At 37.2% G+C, this 21,223-nt stretch overlaps 1 protein-coding gene across 2 annotated transcripts in view; it reads right to left on the reverse strand.

Moving 5' to 3' along the window:
* Positions 1 to 877: 877 nt before the first annotated feature.
* The window catches only part of LOC129287198 (ABC transporter C family member 2-like), a 65,576-nt gene continuing 45,230 nt past the window's right edge, over positions 878 to 21,223 (reverse strand). For both annotated transcript variants that reach the window (XM_054923387.1, XM_054923386.1), the window contains 13 exons: positions 17,592 to 17,759; positions 16,718 to 16,858; positions 15,717 to 15,917; positions 15,298 to 15,396; positions 15,062 to 15,214; positions 14,390 to 14,766; positions 13,953 to 14,133; positions 13,338 to 13,661; positions 12,111 to 12,867; positions 10,510 to 10,631; positions 2,215 to 2,460; positions 1,681 to 2,104; positions 878 to 1,257 (listed from right to left, as the gene is read on the reverse strand). In XM_054923387.1, coding sequence (XP_054779362.1) covers positions 1,160 to 1,257; positions 1,681 to 2,104; positions 2,215 to 2,460; positions 10,510 to 10,631; positions 12,111 to 12,867; positions 13,338 to 13,661; positions 13,953 to 14,133; positions 14,390 to 14,766; positions 15,062 to 15,214; positions 15,298 to 15,396; positions 15,717 to 15,917; positions 16,718 to 16,858; positions 17,592 to 17,759 — 3,291 coding nt within the window. In that variant the 3' untranslated portion in view covers positions 878 to 1,159. The remainder of the gene's footprint in view (positions 1,258 to 1,680; positions 2,105 to 2,214; positions 2,461 to 10,509; positions 10,632 to 12,110; positions 12,868 to 13,337; positions 13,662 to 13,952; positions 14,134 to 14,389; positions 14,767 to 15,061; positions 15,215 to 15,297; positions 15,397 to 15,716; positions 15,918 to 16,717; positions 16,859 to 17,591; positions 17,760 to 21,223) is intronic.

Raw genomic sequence — 21,223 nt, forward strand, 5'->3', positions numbered from 1 at the left:
CTCATATATATGAAACCTTTCCCAGAACCCCCCCCCCCCCCCAAAAAAAAAAAAATGTTTCAAGTCCTCTGGCATCATTAACCGTAACTCCCACACCCCCCCCCCCAAAAAAAAAAAAAGAAACCATCTGTAGCTCCTCAGACTTTGAATTTTTCCCCCATCATCAGCAGCAAAACCACCTTCAGCCAAACCATGATCTTATGCATCCATTTCAGCCACCAATTCTTCTGCTTGAAAGCTTAATACTAAAGAGTTTTCAGATGCCAAACACCTTTCCCACTCCTAACCACGAAAATATCCCCATACTCATTTTCTCCACAACTAAGTTGGGTTGAGGCACAACTTGAAAAGCTTTCACTTCAATCTGAATCTTCTTAGTAATAGTGTTGTGAAATAGGCAAATAACATGTCATCACATTCTCCTGAGATACTGTTTAGCACCATGGATGGTGTCTTATAAGAAAGTTTGTTTTTTTTTTTTAATACATAAAATTTCAGTGAGTTGGATTAGAAACTCACCTGGACTAAGATATGCTTTCAAAATACTTACAAAAGTACTTCCAGATTATTCACCACCAAAATTGAGACATAGGCAATAAGATTCAATTTCACAATTTTATATGGACCAAATCATTACCAACTGGACCAGCCTTTGTTGGTAAGAAAACTCCCTATTTTTACTCCATGCAAAATAAACCTCCCACAATTGTCATTTTCTTTTTCTGTTTGGGACAATTGCGGCTTTTTATCCTTCATAGAGGACTTCTCTGAAAAGATGGGCAAACTGATATCCAAATTGAGGGGGCAAAAAAAAAAAAAAAAAAAAATCACGTGTCACCTATTACTGTTTATCAATATTCCGACTGGAGGGATTCAATTAGATTCACTAAAAATACATTCAGAAGCTCTATTGATAAGACTGTTCCACTTCTAGATTATGCTAATGAACTATTTCAAAAGTTTGTAGCCCAGCAATTCACGGTTAAACCTTCCTACAAATTCGAGTACAAAATATGACCACATAAAAATATATTCCTTTATACATATCTGGGTTGTGTAGCCAGCAGATTAAAATGGGCCTTAAAACACCCTTATTGAACAATTCATAAGCAGGAAGAAGGCTGAGACTAATGTTAACTAATGCAGAGAGCAGATTTCCCTACATATCAACATGGTCAAAATTTATTGACGTGTCTTCAAAATTGTAGTCAGATTGGTGCAGCCTATTCCGGGCTAATCTGCTCAACATAGCCAGACCTGGGACACAGATAAGAATCCAAGTTAGAGAACTTGTTTTGACATGTAATCTCCCACCATCTCAAATCAATTCTCATAATGGCAATTTTCCACATCTGGGAAATTCTGAGTCAAGTCCTGCTAACAAATAAATCTTTATTTGTTTTTTTTTTAAATCATGTCAATATTTTGTTGGGAACATATTACATAAAATATAATTGATTTGCAGATTATAGTTGTCTGAAATAATGGCTTTATAAACAATGCAATTTTAACAGATTCCACAATAAGTTGATTCTAGTTGCTATGAAAATTATCCGGCATATTAAGTTCCACATAGGGTGAACCAAAGGTAACTATAAAACATGTACAACTTCCAACAAAATTCCAAGAAAAGAGAAACAATGCTAATATATTGGTTAAAACTATGAAACAAAATTGTACCCTCAATCATCTTGAAAAGGGATGACCACCATCTGTTAGGTGATATCTGGTGTTGATCTAAAGATTCCTCAATTTCTTTATCATGCTTTCCATCCAAAATTCCCTGCAACGTTATAACGGCATCCTTGGCTGTCTTGAGAATACTGTTGTCATCTTCAATTTCCAATTGGCGAAGGTCATTCTGGGATGAGGTCAGGCTGACAGCAAGGGCAAATTGCGCTGCAGCTGCCCAGCGAGAGGAAGCTAGCCATCTTCGCTGTCCATCGAGGTGCTTCCCCTCTTGCACTGGCTTGTTTCCACCATCCCCATTGAGCACTAAGCTGCGTAAATATTGAGCATTGGCAGCTCCAGTACTTAGTACCATCTTTGAGAAAGCACTATCGTTGTCTGACAGTAGCTCCTCAGGGGTCCCATATTCACGGAGCTTCGACAACGTAAAATATTAGTATCATGTCCAATTTAGCTAAAATAGCTCTCAAGAATAAGTATTAAATCTACAAAATTCACATATCATAAGATAGATACAAGGCATACCTGCCCACCATCAAGTAGAAGGATCCGATCGCAGTCAATAATGGTATTAAGTCGATGAGCTATAATGAGCATGGTACAGGATTTAAACTCTTCTCGAATTGTTTTCTGTATCAGTGCATCAGTTCTGACATCAACCGCTGCAGTTGCCTCATCAAGTACCAATATCTTTGATCTCCGCAATAATGCACGAGCAAGACTCAATAGTTGCCTCTGTCCAACGCTGAAATTTTCTCCTCCCTCAGATACCTTGACAAAATATAATATTACAGATTAATACCAAATTCAATAACCTTAACCACTGAAACGTACAGGATGCACAACTTTTACTTTAAAGAATGTCTATGAAATACCGCTAACACTCAATTTGAATGGGATTTGAACTAATTTTACAGGCAAAGAAAAACCTCAATAATACAAGGGTTAAAGTGTAATTTTACCCCTAAACTATTCACAAAGGACAATGTTGCCCATAAACTATTCAACGTAGCAATGTAGTCTCTAAATTAATTAAACTAGAGCAATGTTGCTCTTACTATTTAAAACCTGAATGTTTAACCGTTAAGCTGGAGAGAACGAAGTTTGAACAATGAAGGCCACTGATCATGAGTGCCACACCTGCTGGAGCAGAAACCATCAATGGTAACATCAGCAACCATGAGAACCTCATCAATTTCTCCCTTCTCAATGACGCCGTATTGTTGAAAGTCTTAGACTTTCTCAATGATGTCGTCATGATTATCATCGTCTTTATCTTTCCTTGCTTTACCATCTCCATGGCTTAACAATGGCTCTGCTTTCTTGATTGTCGCCATCCAAGCGTCACTACTCTTGAGCATCAGCGTCATCGTCTTCCCCTTCCCCTCCATGATTGCCCTCTATGTCCCATCAAGCGAGTCATCAAGAATCCGGCAAGAATTCATTGCTTATGTTCTTTGCCAATGATGCATCAACCAGAGACAAAACAGTGTCTTTAACCTCTATTTCTTCATTGTTGCTGAATCCTTTTTCTTCTTTCAGCTCATTGGTTTGGAATTCTGGCACAGATTGGTGCATAGTTGTTATATGTTACTGCTTTTATAGAGGCCTTTATTTTTCCAATTGTTGCTGAATCATAGGATAGTATTGACAGTCTAAGACCCTTACTTCTTATGGCAAGTGTCTAGGGTAGAATATATATTGTCTTGTCCCTCTAGCTGACTTTATGAAATGAATTAGTCTTTTCTCCTCTATCTTCTTCCCTCTAACATTAGGTATCAGAGTTGTCTCTCTGGCCATGGGTCTGCCAGAGACGCGGTCCTCTACTGAGTGTGTGGGTGATCTTGAACACCGCCTGGAAATGCAATCAGCATTTGTTCAAAGCATTCAACAAACTTTGGACAAGCATTCCGAGGAGATTTCTGAGATGAAGCAAACCATGAATTAGTTATCAACCAAATGATTGATATATCGGCCAAGCATTCCATGATTACTAATCCACCACCTCGTCCTATTACACTTGAAACTGGCGAACCATCCCACACTCCTTTTGTGAACACACCAACACCTCCACCAACTCTTTCTATTCCTCCACCCCCATTATTCTCTCACCTAGCCACTCCTTTTGCTGCCGTTTCCCCTCCTCATATTTCCACACCACCACCACCTCAGTTTGGCTCTTTTTAGGGCATTCTTCTAACACCCACCCAACCTTATTCGGTTCCAACTAAACATACTGTGGGAATATTGTGTCATTATTGTAAATAATTAGCATTCATTGTCATTATTAGGCTTTATTAGCATTTATTAGGTTTTACCTCACTTGATGTGTATACATAACTTCAGTCTGTACATTAGAAAACACATCAATGTGAAATATACTTTTTTCTCTCTCAAAATACTGCATGGTATCAGAGCATTAGCCTCAAAAATTCAAATTCGGTTAGTTCTGGAATGGCTAAAATGAGACTTTCTAAACAGTACGTGAGGGCATTTGTGTGGACAATGGTGGAGCGAGTTTTGAATCTCATCGCCACCCTAGACATACACAGGAGGCTCTGAACAGCGAAATCTAGGACGACGATGGAGAACGGCAATGGAGAATGGCGGCGCGTGTGGACCATACGCGCTTGGCCCCTGCGAACTACGTCAGCAAGCTTTTGGCAGCGCGTGGAGGCGTGTGAAGGCTCCGTTTAGGATGCAATCTTCTCGGACGGTGATGACGCACTCTCTACAGCCAGATCTAGCAGAATTCGGTGTATGGGTACATTGTTTTTCGAACCATATTAGGTCGTATGGTGTTGTTAATGGCCTGTTTTGCTGGATTTGGAGTTATATTGGGTTGTAGCTTCCATTTTCAGTTTATTATGAAGCCTTTCCCTTATTTCAAGTGCTCTATATACTCCTCTGTAGTGTTATGACTAATTTTTCCAAATCTGCACCTATAGCATTAGTGGCAAAAAGGGGTTCCTTTCTTCAAGTTTTAAAACAACTCGAAGTGCAGTGGTATGAATTATAGATTCCGCGGCATCTGATCATATGACTAACTGTCATCAATTGTTCACCACTTACACCCCATGTGCTGGAAATGTTAAAGTGAAAATTGCAGATAGCTCCTTAGTACCTGTGGTGGGGAAAGGGAGTATCTGTATATCAGATTCCATTGTTTTAGAATCTGCTCTCCATGTACCAAAACTTGATTGCAATTTACTTTTAATCAGTCAATTGACCAGACAGTCAAATTGTTTCGGTAAATTTCTCCCGTCCCATTGTGTATTTCACGACCTATCATCTGGTGCGACAATCAACAGTGCCAAGAAATACGAGGGGCTCTATTATTTAGAGGTCGTCACTCAAGTGGATAACTCACCTATTGTTGGTAATTCTGTGTCTACCTCTAACATTAATAATTTTATGTTACGGCATAAGAGGATGGGTCATCCTAATTTTCATTACCTTCAATGAGGGTTCCCAACCTTATGCACCAACTTGAATTATAGTGAAATCTAGTGTGAGGTGTGTGAACTTGCCAAACACCACCGAATTTCCTTTCCCAGAGCCAAATACACACCCACCAAACCTTTCACAATCATTCACAGTGACTTGTGGGGCCCATCTCGTACTCCAAACCATACTCAAACAAAATGATTCATTTCCTTCATTGATGACCATACTCGCATTTGTTGTGTTTATCTTTTAAAGAACAAGTCTGAGGCTGCATCCACATTCATGAGTTTCTCCACCATGATCAAAAACCAATTCAATACCAGCATCCAAGTCTTACACACTGATAACGGTACTGAGTATTTCAACCAGTCTTCGAGTCATTTCCTCCAAAATCATGGTATTATCCATTCAAGTACTTGTGCCCATACCCCTCAATAAAATGGGGTTGCAAAAAAGAAAAATAGACATATCCTCGAAGTTGCAAGCACACTCATGTTCACTTGCAATGTGCCAAAGTTTTATTGGGGGGATGCCATTTTAACTACGACCTATCTTATCAATTGAATGCCCAGTGGAATCTTATCCTTTGAAACTCCTCTCCAAAAGTTGCAAAGTGTTTTTCCTACATCCCACATTGAAACCAAACTTCCGCTTCGGGTATTTGGTTGCACAGCCTTTGTTCATATCCACCAAAACAGTAAACTCGAACCTCTAGCTATCAAGTGCATCTTTCTTGGCTATTCTCCCACTCAGAAAGGATACAAATGTTTTGGTCCTGTTTCTAAATGCATCCTTGTAAGCCTTGATGTTGCCTTCTGTGAAGAAACTCGCTTTTATTCCAATTTTTCAATTCAAAGGGAGAGTATAGGTGAATCTCAGACTTGAACTAGCACCTTACACAGAATATGTACTTCTTGAGCCCTCACTAAAACCATTACCCTCACCATCTTTTCCGTCAAACACCCCACCTTCACCAACCTCTTCTCTTATGCCAAAATTTAGGGAAAACAAGAAAACAGAGAGAGATGTAGAAAGACCACAAGAAGAGTTATTGGTTTACACTCGAAAGAAGAAATCAAAAGATAGTGAGCACCTTGTATTTGAGGTACCAAGAGAGTCAGAACCAGAGGTAGTTCTTAAAGCTGAAGTACCAAGCACTGATCCATCTAGTAAGCCAGATGATTCAGAACAAGGAAGTGAATCTGCTGAACTTGATCTTCCTATTGCTCTCCAGAAACAACCTCGGACTTGTACTTTACATCCGATTCAAAAGCATGTATCATACAAGCCTCTCTTTCTTAGTTACCAGGCCTTCATCACTAATTTGGATAAAGTTGTTATTCCTAACAACATTCAAGAGGCACTGGAAATACCAGAATGGAGAAATGCAGTTATGGAGGAAATGAGAGCTCTAGAGAAAAATGAAACATGGGAGATTGTTGAGACACCTAAAGGCAAGAAACTAGTTAGTTACAAGCGGGTCTTTACCTTAAAGTATAAGGCTGATAGCACACTTGACAAGTTAAAGGCATGGTTGGTGGCAAAGGGTTTCACCAAGACATTGTATAGACTACAACGAGACGTTTGCACTAGTTGCAAAACTAAATACTATTAGAATTCTCTTAGCAGTAGCAGCCAATCTTGAATGGTAACTTCATCAACTAGATATTAAGAATGCCTTTCTAAATGGAGAATTGAAGGAAGAAGTCTACATGAGTCTACCTCCAGGGTTTGATAGAAGCAGAAGTGACAAAGTATGTTGGCTGGAAAAATCCCTATATGGCTTGGAACAGTCACCTAGAGCTTGGTTTGACAGGTTCTTAAGGGTCCTGAAGTTAGAAGGTCACAAACAAGGATTATCAGATCATATGATGTTTGTTAAGGCTGAGGGAGCTAAGAAGTGCATCCTTATTGTCTATGTAGACAATATAATTCTTACAAGAGATCATGTTGAGGAAATAGCAAGGATAAAGACTATCCTTGGTAAGGAATTTGAAGTCAAGGATCCCTGGAACTTGAAGCATTTTTTTTTTTCGGATGGAAGTTGCAAGGTCAAAACAAGGCATATATGTATCTCAGAGGAAGTACATACTTGATCTTCTCAAGGAAATTGGTATGTTAGGTTGTAAAACTAAGGAAACTCCTATTGTAGTCTCAAGAAAAAAGAAGCCTGAGAAAAGCAGTAAGGAGTTAGAAGGAGAAGACAACTCTGATAATGAGGTTGAAGAAGAAAAAGACAATGAAAAAGAAGAAATAGTTGATAAAGACAGATATTAGAGATTAGTTGGAAAGTTGATTTATCTATCCTATACAAGGCCAGATATTGCATTTGCTGTCAGTGTAGCAAGTCAATACATGTGTGATCTAAGGAAGAAACACCTGGAAGCTGTATACAGGATTCTTAGATACCTTAAAGGTATACCTGGTAAGGGATTGCAATTCAAGAAGCATGATCAGAGGATGATTGAAATCTATACAGATGCAGACTGGGGACCTATGGAGACAGGAGATCCACCTCTGGATATTGCTCATTTGTGTGGGGAAACCTTATGACTTGGAAAAGCAAAAAAAAAAAAAAGAGTTGTATCCAGAAGCAGTGCTGAATCAAAGTTGAGAGCATTAGCTCAGGGAATCATAGAAGAACTATAGACAAGAAGGGTCATGGAAGAAATACAAGAATTGATCCACCAATGAAGTTGTATTGTGACAACAAGGCTGCTATAAGCATGGCATTGAATCCTGTACAACACGAGAGATCCAAGTATATTAAAGTGGATAAGCATTTTATTAGAGAAAAAGTAGAGGAAGGCATTGTATGTTTGACATACCTACCTACCAAGTTACAAGCTGCTGATGTGCTCACCAAAGGACTACCTAAGCCTGCCTTTGAGAGTTGTATAAGCAAGTTAGATATGATTAGCATCTATGATCCAACTTGAGGGGGAATGTGGGAATATTGTTTCATAATTGTCAATAATTAGCCTTCATTGTCATTATTAGGCTTTATTAGCATTTATTAGGTTTTACTTCACTTGATGTGTATATATAGCTTCAGTTTGTACATTAGAAAACACATGAATGAGAAATATACTTTTTCTCTCTCAAAATACCACACATACTAGAGTAGAGTTTCCTAAGTTTGACGGTACAGACTTTCGGGGTGGTCTTACTGCTGTCATCAATTCTTTGCTGTGGATGAAACACCTATTGGACATTGAATCTGACTTTTGAGCATTCATTTGGAAAAACGAACATTAAGATGGCATTTAGCTTTTGTGAAACAACGCCTGCTTTTTGAACTTTCTTGGGATGACTATTTTAAAGAAATGGAGGCTAAATTTGGTGATGTGACCGCGGCCTTCAGGATGATTTGCTCAAATTTTTTCATGCTGATGGCATAGGTGGTCATTCTGGTATTAATCCTACTTACAAAAGGCTGGCTTCCTTCTTTTATTGGAAGGGCATGGAGATGTTCGCAATTATGTGCATCAATGCACGACATGTCAACGCTTTAAGCCTGAACTAATAGCTATGCCTGGGCTTCTACAACCCTTGCCCTTACCTAATCATGTTTGGTCCGAGCTCTCTATGGGTTTTATTAGTGGCCTCCCCACGTCTTACTCTAAAACTACTATTTTAGTAATGGTTGACAGGCTATCTAAAGCAGCTCACTTTATGGCTCTTAAGCACCTGTTTATTGTCGTGGATGTGGCCAATCTTTTCATGGATAATGTTGTTAAGTTACATGGCTTTCCCAAGTCAATTGTGTCTGACAGGGATCCCATTTTTCGTGGCAAGTTTTGGAAAGAGCTTTTTCGTTTATATGGGGTATAACTACAGTTTTCCTCTGCTTACATCCCTAAACCAATGGTCAAACCGAAGTGCTTAATTGTTGCTTGGAGTGTTTACCTTCGTTGTATGACAGGTGATTTCCAAAACAATGGGTCAAATGGCTGCCCTTAGCTGAGTTATGGTACAATACCACTTTCCATTCTTTGATTGGGATGTCTCCCTTTGAAGCCATGTATGGGGTTCCACCCCCAACTCATCTACCCTACATTGCTGGAGATTCTCCTAATGAGATAGTTGACAGAAATTGTATTTCTAGGGAGCTTACCATCCAACTCCTGAAACAACACTTATTGAAGGCTCAACATTGAATGGTCTAGCAAGCCAACAAACACAGATCTGAATGCAAATTTGCTGAGGGGGCCATGGGCTTTCTTAAGTTGCACCCCTTTAGGAAGAACCTTTTGAACAATTCTTCCTTGCATAAGTTGGTTGTACGCTACATTGGACCCTTCAAGGTAGTAAAATGAATAGGTTCGGTTGCATATGAGCTGGATCTTCCTCGTACCACTAGGGTGCATCCGGTTTTTTATGTCTCTTTGCTAAAAAATTATGTTAACCCTGCTGTACCTGCCAGTCCTACCTTGCCTCCAGTGGATGAGCAGGCTCAATTTATGCTGGAACTAGAGGAAATATTGGGTCGCAAGCCCATTAAGCACCATAATCTACCAGTGGCACACGTTTTGGTTCGCTGGAAATTTTCTCAACCAGAAGATGCCACTTGGGAAGACCCCTCAGCTATCAAACACCAATTTCCACACTTCAACATTGATGCTCCAACTTCTACCACTATCCTTGTGGACAAGGATGTTTTTTAGTGGGGGAGTATTGTTATATGTTACTGCTTTTATAGAGGGCTTTATCGTCTTTACGCATTCTGCTACTGTGTTTTCTAATTGTTGCTGAATCATAGGATAGTATTGACAGTCTAGGACCCTTACTTCTTATGGCACGTGTCTAGGGTAGAATATATAGTGTCTTGTCCCTCTAGCCGACTTTATGAGATGAATAGTCTTTTCTCCTCTTATCTTCTTCTTCCCTCTAACAATAGTAGTATCTGAAACATCATGTTCTGTAATGGCAGCAAATATCGTTGTGTGCTTTGGATCATCGGGTGGAGAATGAGATAAGGGCAAGCTTTTGTGTTGGAAGTTGGAGGAAGCAAAAATGGTGATGATAATGAAGTTGACATTAATGTAAACGAATGGTGATGAGAGCATGGTTCTCGCAAAAACCCAAAGACGAGGGAAAATAGAGACAACGAGGTTAAACGCAGAATCCCAGGGATGAGGTTAAAATGGGATCCACTTGCTTTAGATAATAGACATTTTGGGTTTTAAATGACAAGGGCAACATTGCTCTAGTTTAATTAGTATAGAGGATACATTGTTATGTTGAATAGATTAGGGACAATAATGCAACTTAACCCAAAATACAATTTACCACTTCAAGAAGCAGAAACCACATCTGTAAGATTATAACCAAACACAAGAAACCATAATTAAAGAACGATTTAGCATTTACCTCAGCTTCAAGCCCCAATGAATTCCTCCGAATCACATCCTTCAAATGTGCTCTCTCCAGAGCCTCCCAAAGGTCAGCATCATTATGCTCATTAAAAGGATCAAGATTAAATCTCACACTTCCTGTAAGTTGCTATATGATATTAATTAAATTGCTAGTGTTATTTGAACTTTCATATTGTTACATCCATGAAACCAAATTAAGTTGAAAGCCCGTATCAACAAAACACAATTTAAGACAATAGAGATAAACTACGAATTAGAAATTGCTGAAATTTAAGGTTAAAGTGAAGTGATAAGGAGTGGAAAGGCTTACACACCAAAAGAAAGGTTATTTGAAAATCTTGCATGATGACAAGCAATTATAAGTCTCCGTTAAACAGGGAAAACAAACTCCAAAACTCCCAAGTAATAAAATCTAAACTTGATAAAACTACCACTTAGTTTGTAAGGCTTATCCAAAGGCTATGTATGGCACATTAAGTTGATGACAAAACAATTAAATGCAAGGCAATGAATATCCTCACAGACAAGTCAAGGCAGCAAGCTTTACCACCCATACCACAGTTAAATAGCAAAGTATCTGTAAAAGATTGATGCGGCTATCAGAAGTCCAATTAATGTTGTTTTAATTTTTCCCTCTCTTGGTAAGCCTTCCCACTTCCCACTGTAATCCCTCCCTCAAAAGTTAGGGAGGTTTACCATGTATTCATTGCAAGTAAAACTGGCAAAACAATTCTAGACCCTTCTGAGAAGCATAAGCTTAAACGATGATAGGTTTGTAAATTAAATTAAGGGATAATAAAACTTTTAATCACTTAAATTTGCCTCCATTATCCATTTGGTTTCTTAAATTTAACTTAGTTATCAATTTGGCCCTTATTGTTTAAAGAGTAGATAATATTGTTAAAATCTGCTTACATAAACAATAGAATATTGATGACAGCCACGTAAATTAAAGAAAAGAAGTACAATTATTTAGGTAGGAAAAGAACAAACATAGAAATTTCAAAAAATAAAAGAACAAAGTACAGCTTAAGGGATTAGATTGATAAAAATTAAATTGATTTGAGGGCCAGTTTATTCTCATTTAGTTACAAATACATGCGAAGTTATCAATATACTTTACATATTAGATTAATTTGAGGATCAATTTGTGTTTTAAAACTTAAAGGGCCAATGTGATAATTTAATAATACATAAGGGACCAAATTAATAAAAATTAAACTTGAGGGACCAATTCGGTAACTGAAATAAACTTGAAAGACTGAAAATCTCATTATCCTGAAATTTAATTCGAGAGTTAGTACAAGGTAGAGGCTCACCTAGAATTTATGCTACAACACAAATATTCATGGGAAGCACTTAATAGCTTAAGTTTTGCTTCTTTGAGATTTAGTGCATGGCTTCTCTATAGAGGATGAAGGAGGTAGGCTTGTTCCTTATGGTAATGAAATGGGATTGGAAAGCTTTTCAGTTAACAAGCCATGTAATTGACTTGAGCAGATTATGAAGAAAATAATTTATAGTTGCAATGAAACTTGATATTGAGTTAAGAGTCATAAGATAACTGTGTTAAAAAGGAATGAAAAATGTAAATACCTGAAAAGAGAACAGGTGACTGTGGGATAATTCCAAGAACTTTACGTAAATCAGTCAGTCCAAACTTAGCAATTTCACAGTCATCAATTAAGATTTTTCCTCTTTCTAACTCTACGAGTCGAAATAAAGCATTAAACATGCTAGTTTTTCCTGCTCCTGTCCTCCCGACAATGCCAACCTTGTCACTTGGAAAAATTGTGAAAGACAATCCATGTAAGACAGGTGGAAGTTCTGGCCTATATCGAAGAACAACATCTTCGAATCTAATTGATCCAGATGATGGCCAACCAGGAGGAGGACGATTACTCTCAATGATAGATGGAGCCTCTGAAGGCAAATCAATATAAGAACCCACACGCTCAACTGCATTTAAACTATTCTCAGCCAGACTTGCAAGTCTGAGCACCGCAGTGAGCAAACTAGTAATATTTAAAGCATAACTAAGCAGTAGCCCCATTGTGGAAGCAAATGCCTGCTGGTTCTCAGCCCTCCCATTTTGCAATACAGCAAAAGATGCAGTAAACCATATCATAAGGCCACCCAAAGTTTCCAGACGAATTGCAAGCCATCGGTTACCACTCATGTTCACAAGAGTGAATCGTATATTATTGTCCATGGCTTTTCCATTAATGTCAGCCATTCGATCATAAGCTTTGTAAGCACGGATAGTTGATAGACCATTAAGTGCTTCTCCAAATTGAGCATATACAGGTGATCTGCTGATAGAATCTAAGCGCTTCACTTCACGGGCTGTGCTCTAAAATGAAGAAAAATTGCATACATAAAGCAATTTACATAACATATACTGAAAACAGACTTTTACGGAAAATATTTATGAACTAGCAATGATTAAAACTTGGTATTGATAAGAAATCCATATTTATGTGACTGACAACAAAGCCTGTCAAATAAGGCATAAAGGCTTGCATTTGTCCACTGAAAGAAACAATAAAAATGACCTCTAAAGTGCTTCGCTATGTTTCTGACTGGTTAAACACTGAGCAAAGCAAGAAAGGTTGCCAGATGGGACAAGTTGTATGCATACTGCCGAAGAAGGCAGCAGAAAGTTTTGCTACTTCGAAAAAAATTCCCCTAGGAGCTAAGCTTATGTAGATTGAGACTTTGTGAAGAAGAAACCCATCTAATGAATTATCTTCTGTTAGATACTGCTAAATGATATTTAAAATAAGCAGCAGTCCTCAAAAATCTATCATAGAATGTTCGTACCTGATAATATAGATAGGCTCCATAAAACAACACCAATAATGGCATTATTGCCCACAAGGACATTGTGCTAACAATCCCTATCAAGATGAATGTTGAAAGAAGCTGGGAAACCTGGCCCAAAAACATATTCACAAAAGGAGCAACATTCCGGTCTATATCACCTAGATCCTTTGCAAACCTATTGATGATCCTCCCAAGAGGATTGGTATGAAAAAAAGCCATAGGAGCCCGTAAAATAGAGTGGAGCATGGCATTGTGCAACCTTCTAGCAGCATAAAGACTTGATATGATTAGCCAATAAGAATTTGTTAAAGTCACCAAAATCTGGAAAAAAACAATAGAGAATATTGAAAATTAATATCTTACAGAGCTAAAACTCAATGAAGCGCTAAGGTAATAACAATGTTATCATTTACAAAGGATTGAAAGGAAATAGGAAGATACGTATTAAGATAACACACAACCACATACATAAAAACAAATTTATGTCATAGATTAATATCTTCAATCAGGTGCAGAATTATTTCAATGAACACAGAAGCCAAAAAGGGAATTAATTGACAATGACTTGAAAGGGATGCAAAATGATTCATCTAGCACATATTAAAATCACACCTGACAAAATGACAGGCTTGCATATATCAGATTGTAGTAACCAGGACTATAACCCTCTGATGCACTCTGATCAGTCCAATGGCTTAACCATGTGCTACTGGAAACTCGCAACACTTCAGTTAAGATATAGCATGCAAAGAGTACTAGCACCACCCAAAATCCTCCCAATGCATTCTTGTACCTAAAACGAAACAAGATGAAAGGCCAGATAAACAAATAGAGAAGTACATGGAAATAGAAAGGCCAAATGAAACAGGAACATAAGATGAAAATTCCACGCTATTGTTCTTTTTCCATATAATCCACCATCAAGATTCTGCAACATAAGCATGTGATCAGGGAGGTGTGCGCAGTTGTGTCCAGTTTATTACCACTTCATGCACTAATTATACATGGTACTTCTATTTATATTCGATCAATTTATTTGCCTTTCTTACCTCTGTAGAACTTTCCAACTGACAACACCTGTTTCTCGTTCTTCTTGTTTAATAAGAACAGATTTGGCTTCTTTTGATTTAATTTCACTTTTTGCCATATCATTAGGCATTCCGTTGGGAACTGATTTTGAAGAAGACTTTTGCATACTTTCACTGTCTGTGTTTTCTTCTGCATACTCCTCCATCTTTCCAGCATTTTCCATAAGCTTTTGGAACAGTGGTCCATGGTTAGAGAGATCCTCAAATGTTCCCTCTTCTTTTACCATACCATCATGGACCAGTATAATTCTATCGACCTGTGAAAGGAAATGTAGCTGATTTGTAACAAGAACTCGAGTTTTTCCTCTCAATTCCCCTTTGATGCATTTATCAAACACCTGAAATGACATGCAAGTTAGATAATGTTATCATTGAAAATGGAAATCAAAACTCCATAGCTAATGGCACGAGACAAAGCAGCAAAGATTAATATAGAGCTCATTAAAACAGTGATAAACAATTTCATATTTCATTTACCTCTCAGAACACCCTCATTTAAAATTTATTTACTACATCACAACTTTTTATAGCATGCAAGCATCTGAAGCAGCCTAAGTGTTTCCCTTAATCACAAATGAAGAAGCAATAAAAATAGTAGGCAGTAAAAATGCAGTCATTTAGCATGACAGTAACCTGTCTTGCAACATGCGCATCCAGGGCACTTAAAGGATCATCAAATATGTACACGTCTGAATCGGAGTAGACAGCTCTAGCCATGGATACCCTTTGTTTTTGACCACCACTGATATTCACCCCTCTTTCACCAATTTCAGTAAGGTCACCACCCTATTCATTAAGCCACAGACCTGTTAACAATGGATGTTAACTTTATAAGAACAACCTAAATCAGATAACCTTCATATACTCACAGGAAGCAACTCGAGGTCATGCTGCAGTTCAGTCACATCTATTGCCTTCTCATATCTCACAGGGTCAAAAGGAGAACCAAATAAAATGTTATCCCGCACCTGTGCATTGAAAACTGATCAGTGTTGGGTCACCCAATAATTATCATAGGGAAAAACGGGAGAATAGCATCAAAAACTGAAGATTTTAATGATTGATAACACCTTAACAGTCACATAATTTAGCTTTTGCAGGAATGATGGAGGCTAATGTTAGAAAATGTAGAGACTTCAGCTGCACATGACTGTACTTAAACCATAAACCAAGGTTATAGTACTATAGTACTATGCCTATGTTCAACATTCCTTTCCAACAAAAGGTCATAAAATATTCTAGTATTAAACATAGAACGAAAAGAGAAATGAACATATAAAGACCGTACAGTTGCGTTAAAGATCCATGAAATTTGTGGTACATAAGCAACTGTCCCTCTTATAACAACAGTTGCATCTGCAGTAGGTGGAAGCTCCCCAAGCATAGCAGATATGAGCGATGTCTTTCCTTCTCCAGTACTGCCAACTATTGCAACAACGCAACCAACAGGTACATCCAAATTGACATTAGACAATGTAGACCTCCCAGCCTGAACAAAGGAAACTTTAGTACATCTGTTTCCAGAATCAATATTAAATTATTTGAATTAATAACGTGCAAGAAAGATTCGTGCTCATATAATACTGGGAGGCATGGTAAATGCTGATTCTAACTGTCTAAAAGATAATGTATCCACAGAAGATAACATATCCATACTTCAAAGAAGGTAAAGTTATCAAGACAAAAAGAGAGATAAGACTAAGAGGGATACAATAAACAAAGACAAGAAAAATCCAATCCACGTTGGGCATGCTGAAGAAGGGGGAAATACTTAAATACATGAAACTTGAAATCAGTTAGATGGAGAATGATATAAAAAAAAAAAAAACTTTCCAGTAGACTTTTTCTCAACACTTTTGAAGAGAAAAAAATAAATAGAAGAATAAAATCCACAAGGCCTGACTCTTCAGGAAAGATATCCCTGATATCAGAAATGGTTTGAAGGCCGTAGGAGTGATTTTAAGAGGACTCTTCAAAGATGATTTGGTATTTAGAAGATGCACAACGTAAATAGAAAGGAAATACAAGCCACAGAGTTTGGCAAGTCTCTTAACGCACAAACAAAATCTCAAACTAAAAAATATTCTCCTCCTGATCAGTGTAAAATACCAAATGAAGTAACCACAATCAATGAAACGGGAAGTACCCAACGTAAACTAAAACGCATCAAGGGGCATGACATGTAAAACCCATGTCACCCATGAACAGCACAACAATACCAATATTCAGAGCTGTATATGTGCATTATCATGAATAAAGGAAGAATATCACAACAGAAAAGCAAAAAACCTTTGCATCCCATGAAAAATTTCCATTCTTCACTGAGATGGCTGGTAATCCTGGCTCTAGAGGGGGATTAGGCATAAGAATCCGTTCTTCTGCTAAGAGCAACTCTTCCAGACGCTTCAAGGATACATTTGCATTAACAACCTTTAAAGAAATAATAACAATAACATCAGGACTTGAAGAGAAACTCCACTATAACAAAAATGTTACAAAAAATTCCCATATCAGAAGCACAGAAATTTACTGTGCCACTTATTTGGTATTTTATCAAAGAAATAAAAAAGTAAAAACAAGACTATTGTACAATACATCTTGACCATGGATAAGAAAAGTAAAATGGAATAGCCTCATTAAAGCTAAAACCATTGAAGATCAGAGAAATTAGGACAGCAATGGAGAACAGGGATTCCTCCACAACAAGAAACAGACCACAATCTAGCAAGAAATACACATTACCAAAGAGCTTTATTGCCCTTTTTTTCTCCCAAAGCCTTTTTATTGAACAAAAATGAGGAACAACCTATCCCAAATTTACTAAACCACCTCACAAAGAAGTAGAAGGTTTGTCTCTAAACTCTAGACCACCTATTCGCTATTTGTACGATTCAATTAAGTACCATTCTGCAAAGAACAGTTCCTCAAAACAATAATTGGCTTAGCATCATAAAGAAACCAATAATGGAAATAACATCTTGCACTTTTAGCGTCTCCTAAAATCTCCACATCACTAATTTAATTTATTCAATGTTCCCTGGACTGAATAAAGTTGTAATAAACAACAAACTACATGTACAAAAAAGTACAGAACTGTGAATTACAATAAGCAAATAATTGCTGCATAAATTTACCCAAACAAGGAATAAGGGAGAAGAAAGACCTGAGTAATAACATTAGGAAGCATGAAGAGGGGAAACCGTAACACAGCGAACAAAGAAAGGGATGTAAATGCTCTCGAAGGTGTTAAATCCCCTCCAAGCAAGGTGAACACTCCAAATGAAATAACAGTTACAAAAACTGGGATGCTGTTTAGTATAAATCCATTACACTGCAAAATAAAAAGGCGTCAAAGTCCAAAAAGTAATATCAGAATACAATTGAAAATGATTTTCAAGTTCTGTATTTTATTTTCATCTTCAACATTAATAGTTGATGAAATAACGCATGAAGAACCCATAATAAAACTAACAACTCTTTAAATATGAATGATTAATATAGGGTTTGTGCGAAAGGAAAGCATTTCCCACTTTTCAATGCATTCTTTCTTGCTAAAAGACAGGGAAGGGCATCCCCATTTTGCTAGAAAAAGAGGGTGCTAACTCATTCAAAAAATTTTTCCATTGCTGGAGAATTTTGGTTGTTAGCATCAAACCCAACTAATTAGTAAAAGAATGATAGTGATGAATCCTAGACTTAAAAGTTACTGTGAGTTAATTGAATATTTCAATGCAAGTTGGTCAAAACTAGTCTTCCCACACAAAAGCCTAACATCTGATAGTTCAGTTACCTAGAATTGATAGTTGTTTAGTTATTTATTATCTATCAGTAATTTAATTCTGCTTTTATCAACAACCACATTCATCTTCACCGAGTAAGACTTAAAAACTAGAGAATAATCTTGGTTATATTCAATTATTTTTGCATGGTGTTAGAGCTAAGAAAGGTTTAAGTCTTCAATGATTACTTCAGGGAAAAATGGAAATAATTTCTTCTACGTTTATTTGTCCAAATAAGGGCAAATATATGCAACATAATACAATATGGCCAAATAATTTGGGGGGCTGAAAAATTAGGTATAAAGGGAAAAAATAGGAAACAAAGCAAACACATACAATCCTAATCTACCCTATTTAATTGTAATATTTACAATATGTTAATACAATTAATCTATGATTTCCACACTTCCCCTCAAGTTGGATGATACATGTTAATCATGTCCACTTTCCAACAAAGTACTGAAACTTGTCTCAAGCTAGTCCTTTGATGAGAATATCTGCTGTTTGTTGGAATGCATATCGGTAAGGTACAGAGAATTGTACTATCCTCTATCTTCTCTCTAATGATGTGCCAGTAATTTTCAACATGTTAAGTTTTATCATGTTGAATTAAGTTGTGTGAAATGTTGATGGCAGCTATGCTATCTGAGTAAAGCTTGATAGGCAAATTCACATTTTTCTTTATCTCCTCAAGCACCCACTTCAGCCATATACCTTCACAAATCCCAAGTGCAATTGCTCTCAACTCAGCTTCTGCACTACTTGCTACTACACTCTGTTTCTTGCTTCTCCAAGTGACTAGATTGCACCAAACAAATATACAGCACCAAAAGTGGACTTCATGTCCTCCTAATCACTTGCAGTCTGCATCTATAAAAATCTCCACATTCTATTTATTAGACTTTTTGAACAAGAGGCCATGGCATGGAGATCCAATTAAATACCCATGAATCCTATATAATTCATTCAAGTGTCACTTGGCCACAACCATGCTATCTACAAAAGCAATGTCAGGCCGAGTGTGGGATAGATATATTAGTTTTCCTACCATGCATTGGTATCTTCCCATATCCATTGACTTGCCACAGTCTTATTCATTACTGATCTTGTGGAATTCCAAAGGAGAAAAATACTTTTCTTATTATTCACATTGAGATACACCAACTATATATATGTAAACCAGGAGAAAAGACTAACAAAGCCTAAAAAAGACTAATAAAGTCTAACAACAACTAATAAATGCTGGACAATAAATGCTCAATATTCCCACAGTCCTTCTCAAGTTAGACCATAGATGCTAATCATCTTCAACTTGCTTATACAACTGTCAAATGTAGGCTTAAGAAGCCCCTCTGTTAAAACATTTGTTGCTTGAAGATTGGTAGGCAAGTAAGTCAATGATTCCTTCTTCTACTTTTTCTCTTATGAAATGCCTATCCACCTCCACATGTTTAGACTTTTCATGATGAATGGGATTTAAGGTCATGCTTATAGTAGCCTTATTGTCACAATAGAGCTTTTGAGGAAAATCCACTTTGACTTGTATCTCATTGAAGGCTCGTTTCAGCCATAACTCTTCCATTATTCTGCGAGCCAATGCTATCAACTTGGACTCAGCACTGTTCTTAGATACAGCTCTTTGTTTTTGACTTTTCTAGGTAACTAGATTTCCCCATACAAAAGAACAATATCCAAAAGTTGATCTTCAATCAGGATAGGTTCCTCTCCAATCAGCATCAGTATATACTTCTACGGTTATTTGTTCATGTTTCCTAAAGAATAATCTCCTACCAGGAATACCTTTGAAGTATCTCAAAATTCTATAAGCTGCTTCTATATGCTTCTTCTTTGGCTCACTCATGTATAGACTAGCTACACTTACTGCAAAGGCAATATCAGGTCTTGTATGAGAGAGATAAATCAGTTTCCCAACAAGTCTCTAATATCTTTCCTTATCAATAGCCTCTTCTTTCTCATTCTCTCCTTCTTCAGCTTCATTATCGGAGTTATCTTCCTCATATTTTTGACTCTTCCTCACTGTTCTTCTTAGACTCTGGTTTCTTCTTTTTCAAAACTATAATAGGAGTTTCCTCAAGTTTACAACCTAGCATGCCTATTTCTTTCAGAAGGTCAAATATGAACTTACTCTGAGACACATAGATACCTCATTTTGATTTTACAACTTCCATCCCAAATTTCAAGTTTCTAAGATCATTGACTTCAAATTCTTTCCAAAGAGCAATCTTTATAATTGCTATTTGCTCAGCATGATCTCTCCTGTGATAATTATATCATCAACATACACAATAAGTATGCACTTCTTATCTCCTTCAACCTTAATGAACAATCCTTGCTTGTAGCCTTCTGGCTTCAGAATTTTTGAGAACCTATCAAACCATGCTATGGGAGACTGCTTCAAGCTATATAAAGACTTCTTCAGCTTGCATACTTGATCAATTTTTCCATTATCAAATCTTGAAGGTAGAGTCGTGTAGACTTCTTTTAGCACTCCATTAAGAAAAGCATTTTCAATATCAAGTTGACGAAGAAGCCATTCTAAATTGGTTGCCACAAATAGAACTCTAAAGGTATTCAGTTTCACCACTAGTGCAAAAGTTTTGTTGTACTCAAGACCATATGTCTGAGTGAACCCTCTTGCTACTAGACAAGCCTTTAACTTGTCAAGGATACCATCAACCTTATATTTTGGAGTACAAGATCGAGGTTGTTTGATCAAGATCATTAGATTCATTTACTTGAAAGAGATCATTTGGCTCATTTGATGGATTGGCCTCTAAGAGTTCAAGAGCAACATGAGGTTCTAAACCACCAAATACTTTAGCTTTAAGTTACCTCTAGTGTTGACTCTCATGCTGCTTCAGGTACTAGTTGCTCACTTTTTTTTGATTTCTTCTTTCGAGTGTAAAAAGATAACTCTCCCTTTTGTGGTCTTTCTACATCTCTCCCTATTTTCTTGTTTTCCACAATTTCTGGCAAAGAAGAATGGCCTGGTGAT

This window comes from Prosopis cineraria, unplaced genomic scaffold (genome assembly GCF_029017545.1).
Source record: "Prosopis cineraria cultivar Desert tree isolate PC_DT_omini unplaced genomic scaffold, ASM2901754v1 PC11, whole genome shotgun sequence".
Lineage (NCBI taxonomy): Eukaryota > Viridiplantae > Streptophyta > Magnoliopsida > Fabales > Fabaceae > Prosopis > Prosopis cineraria.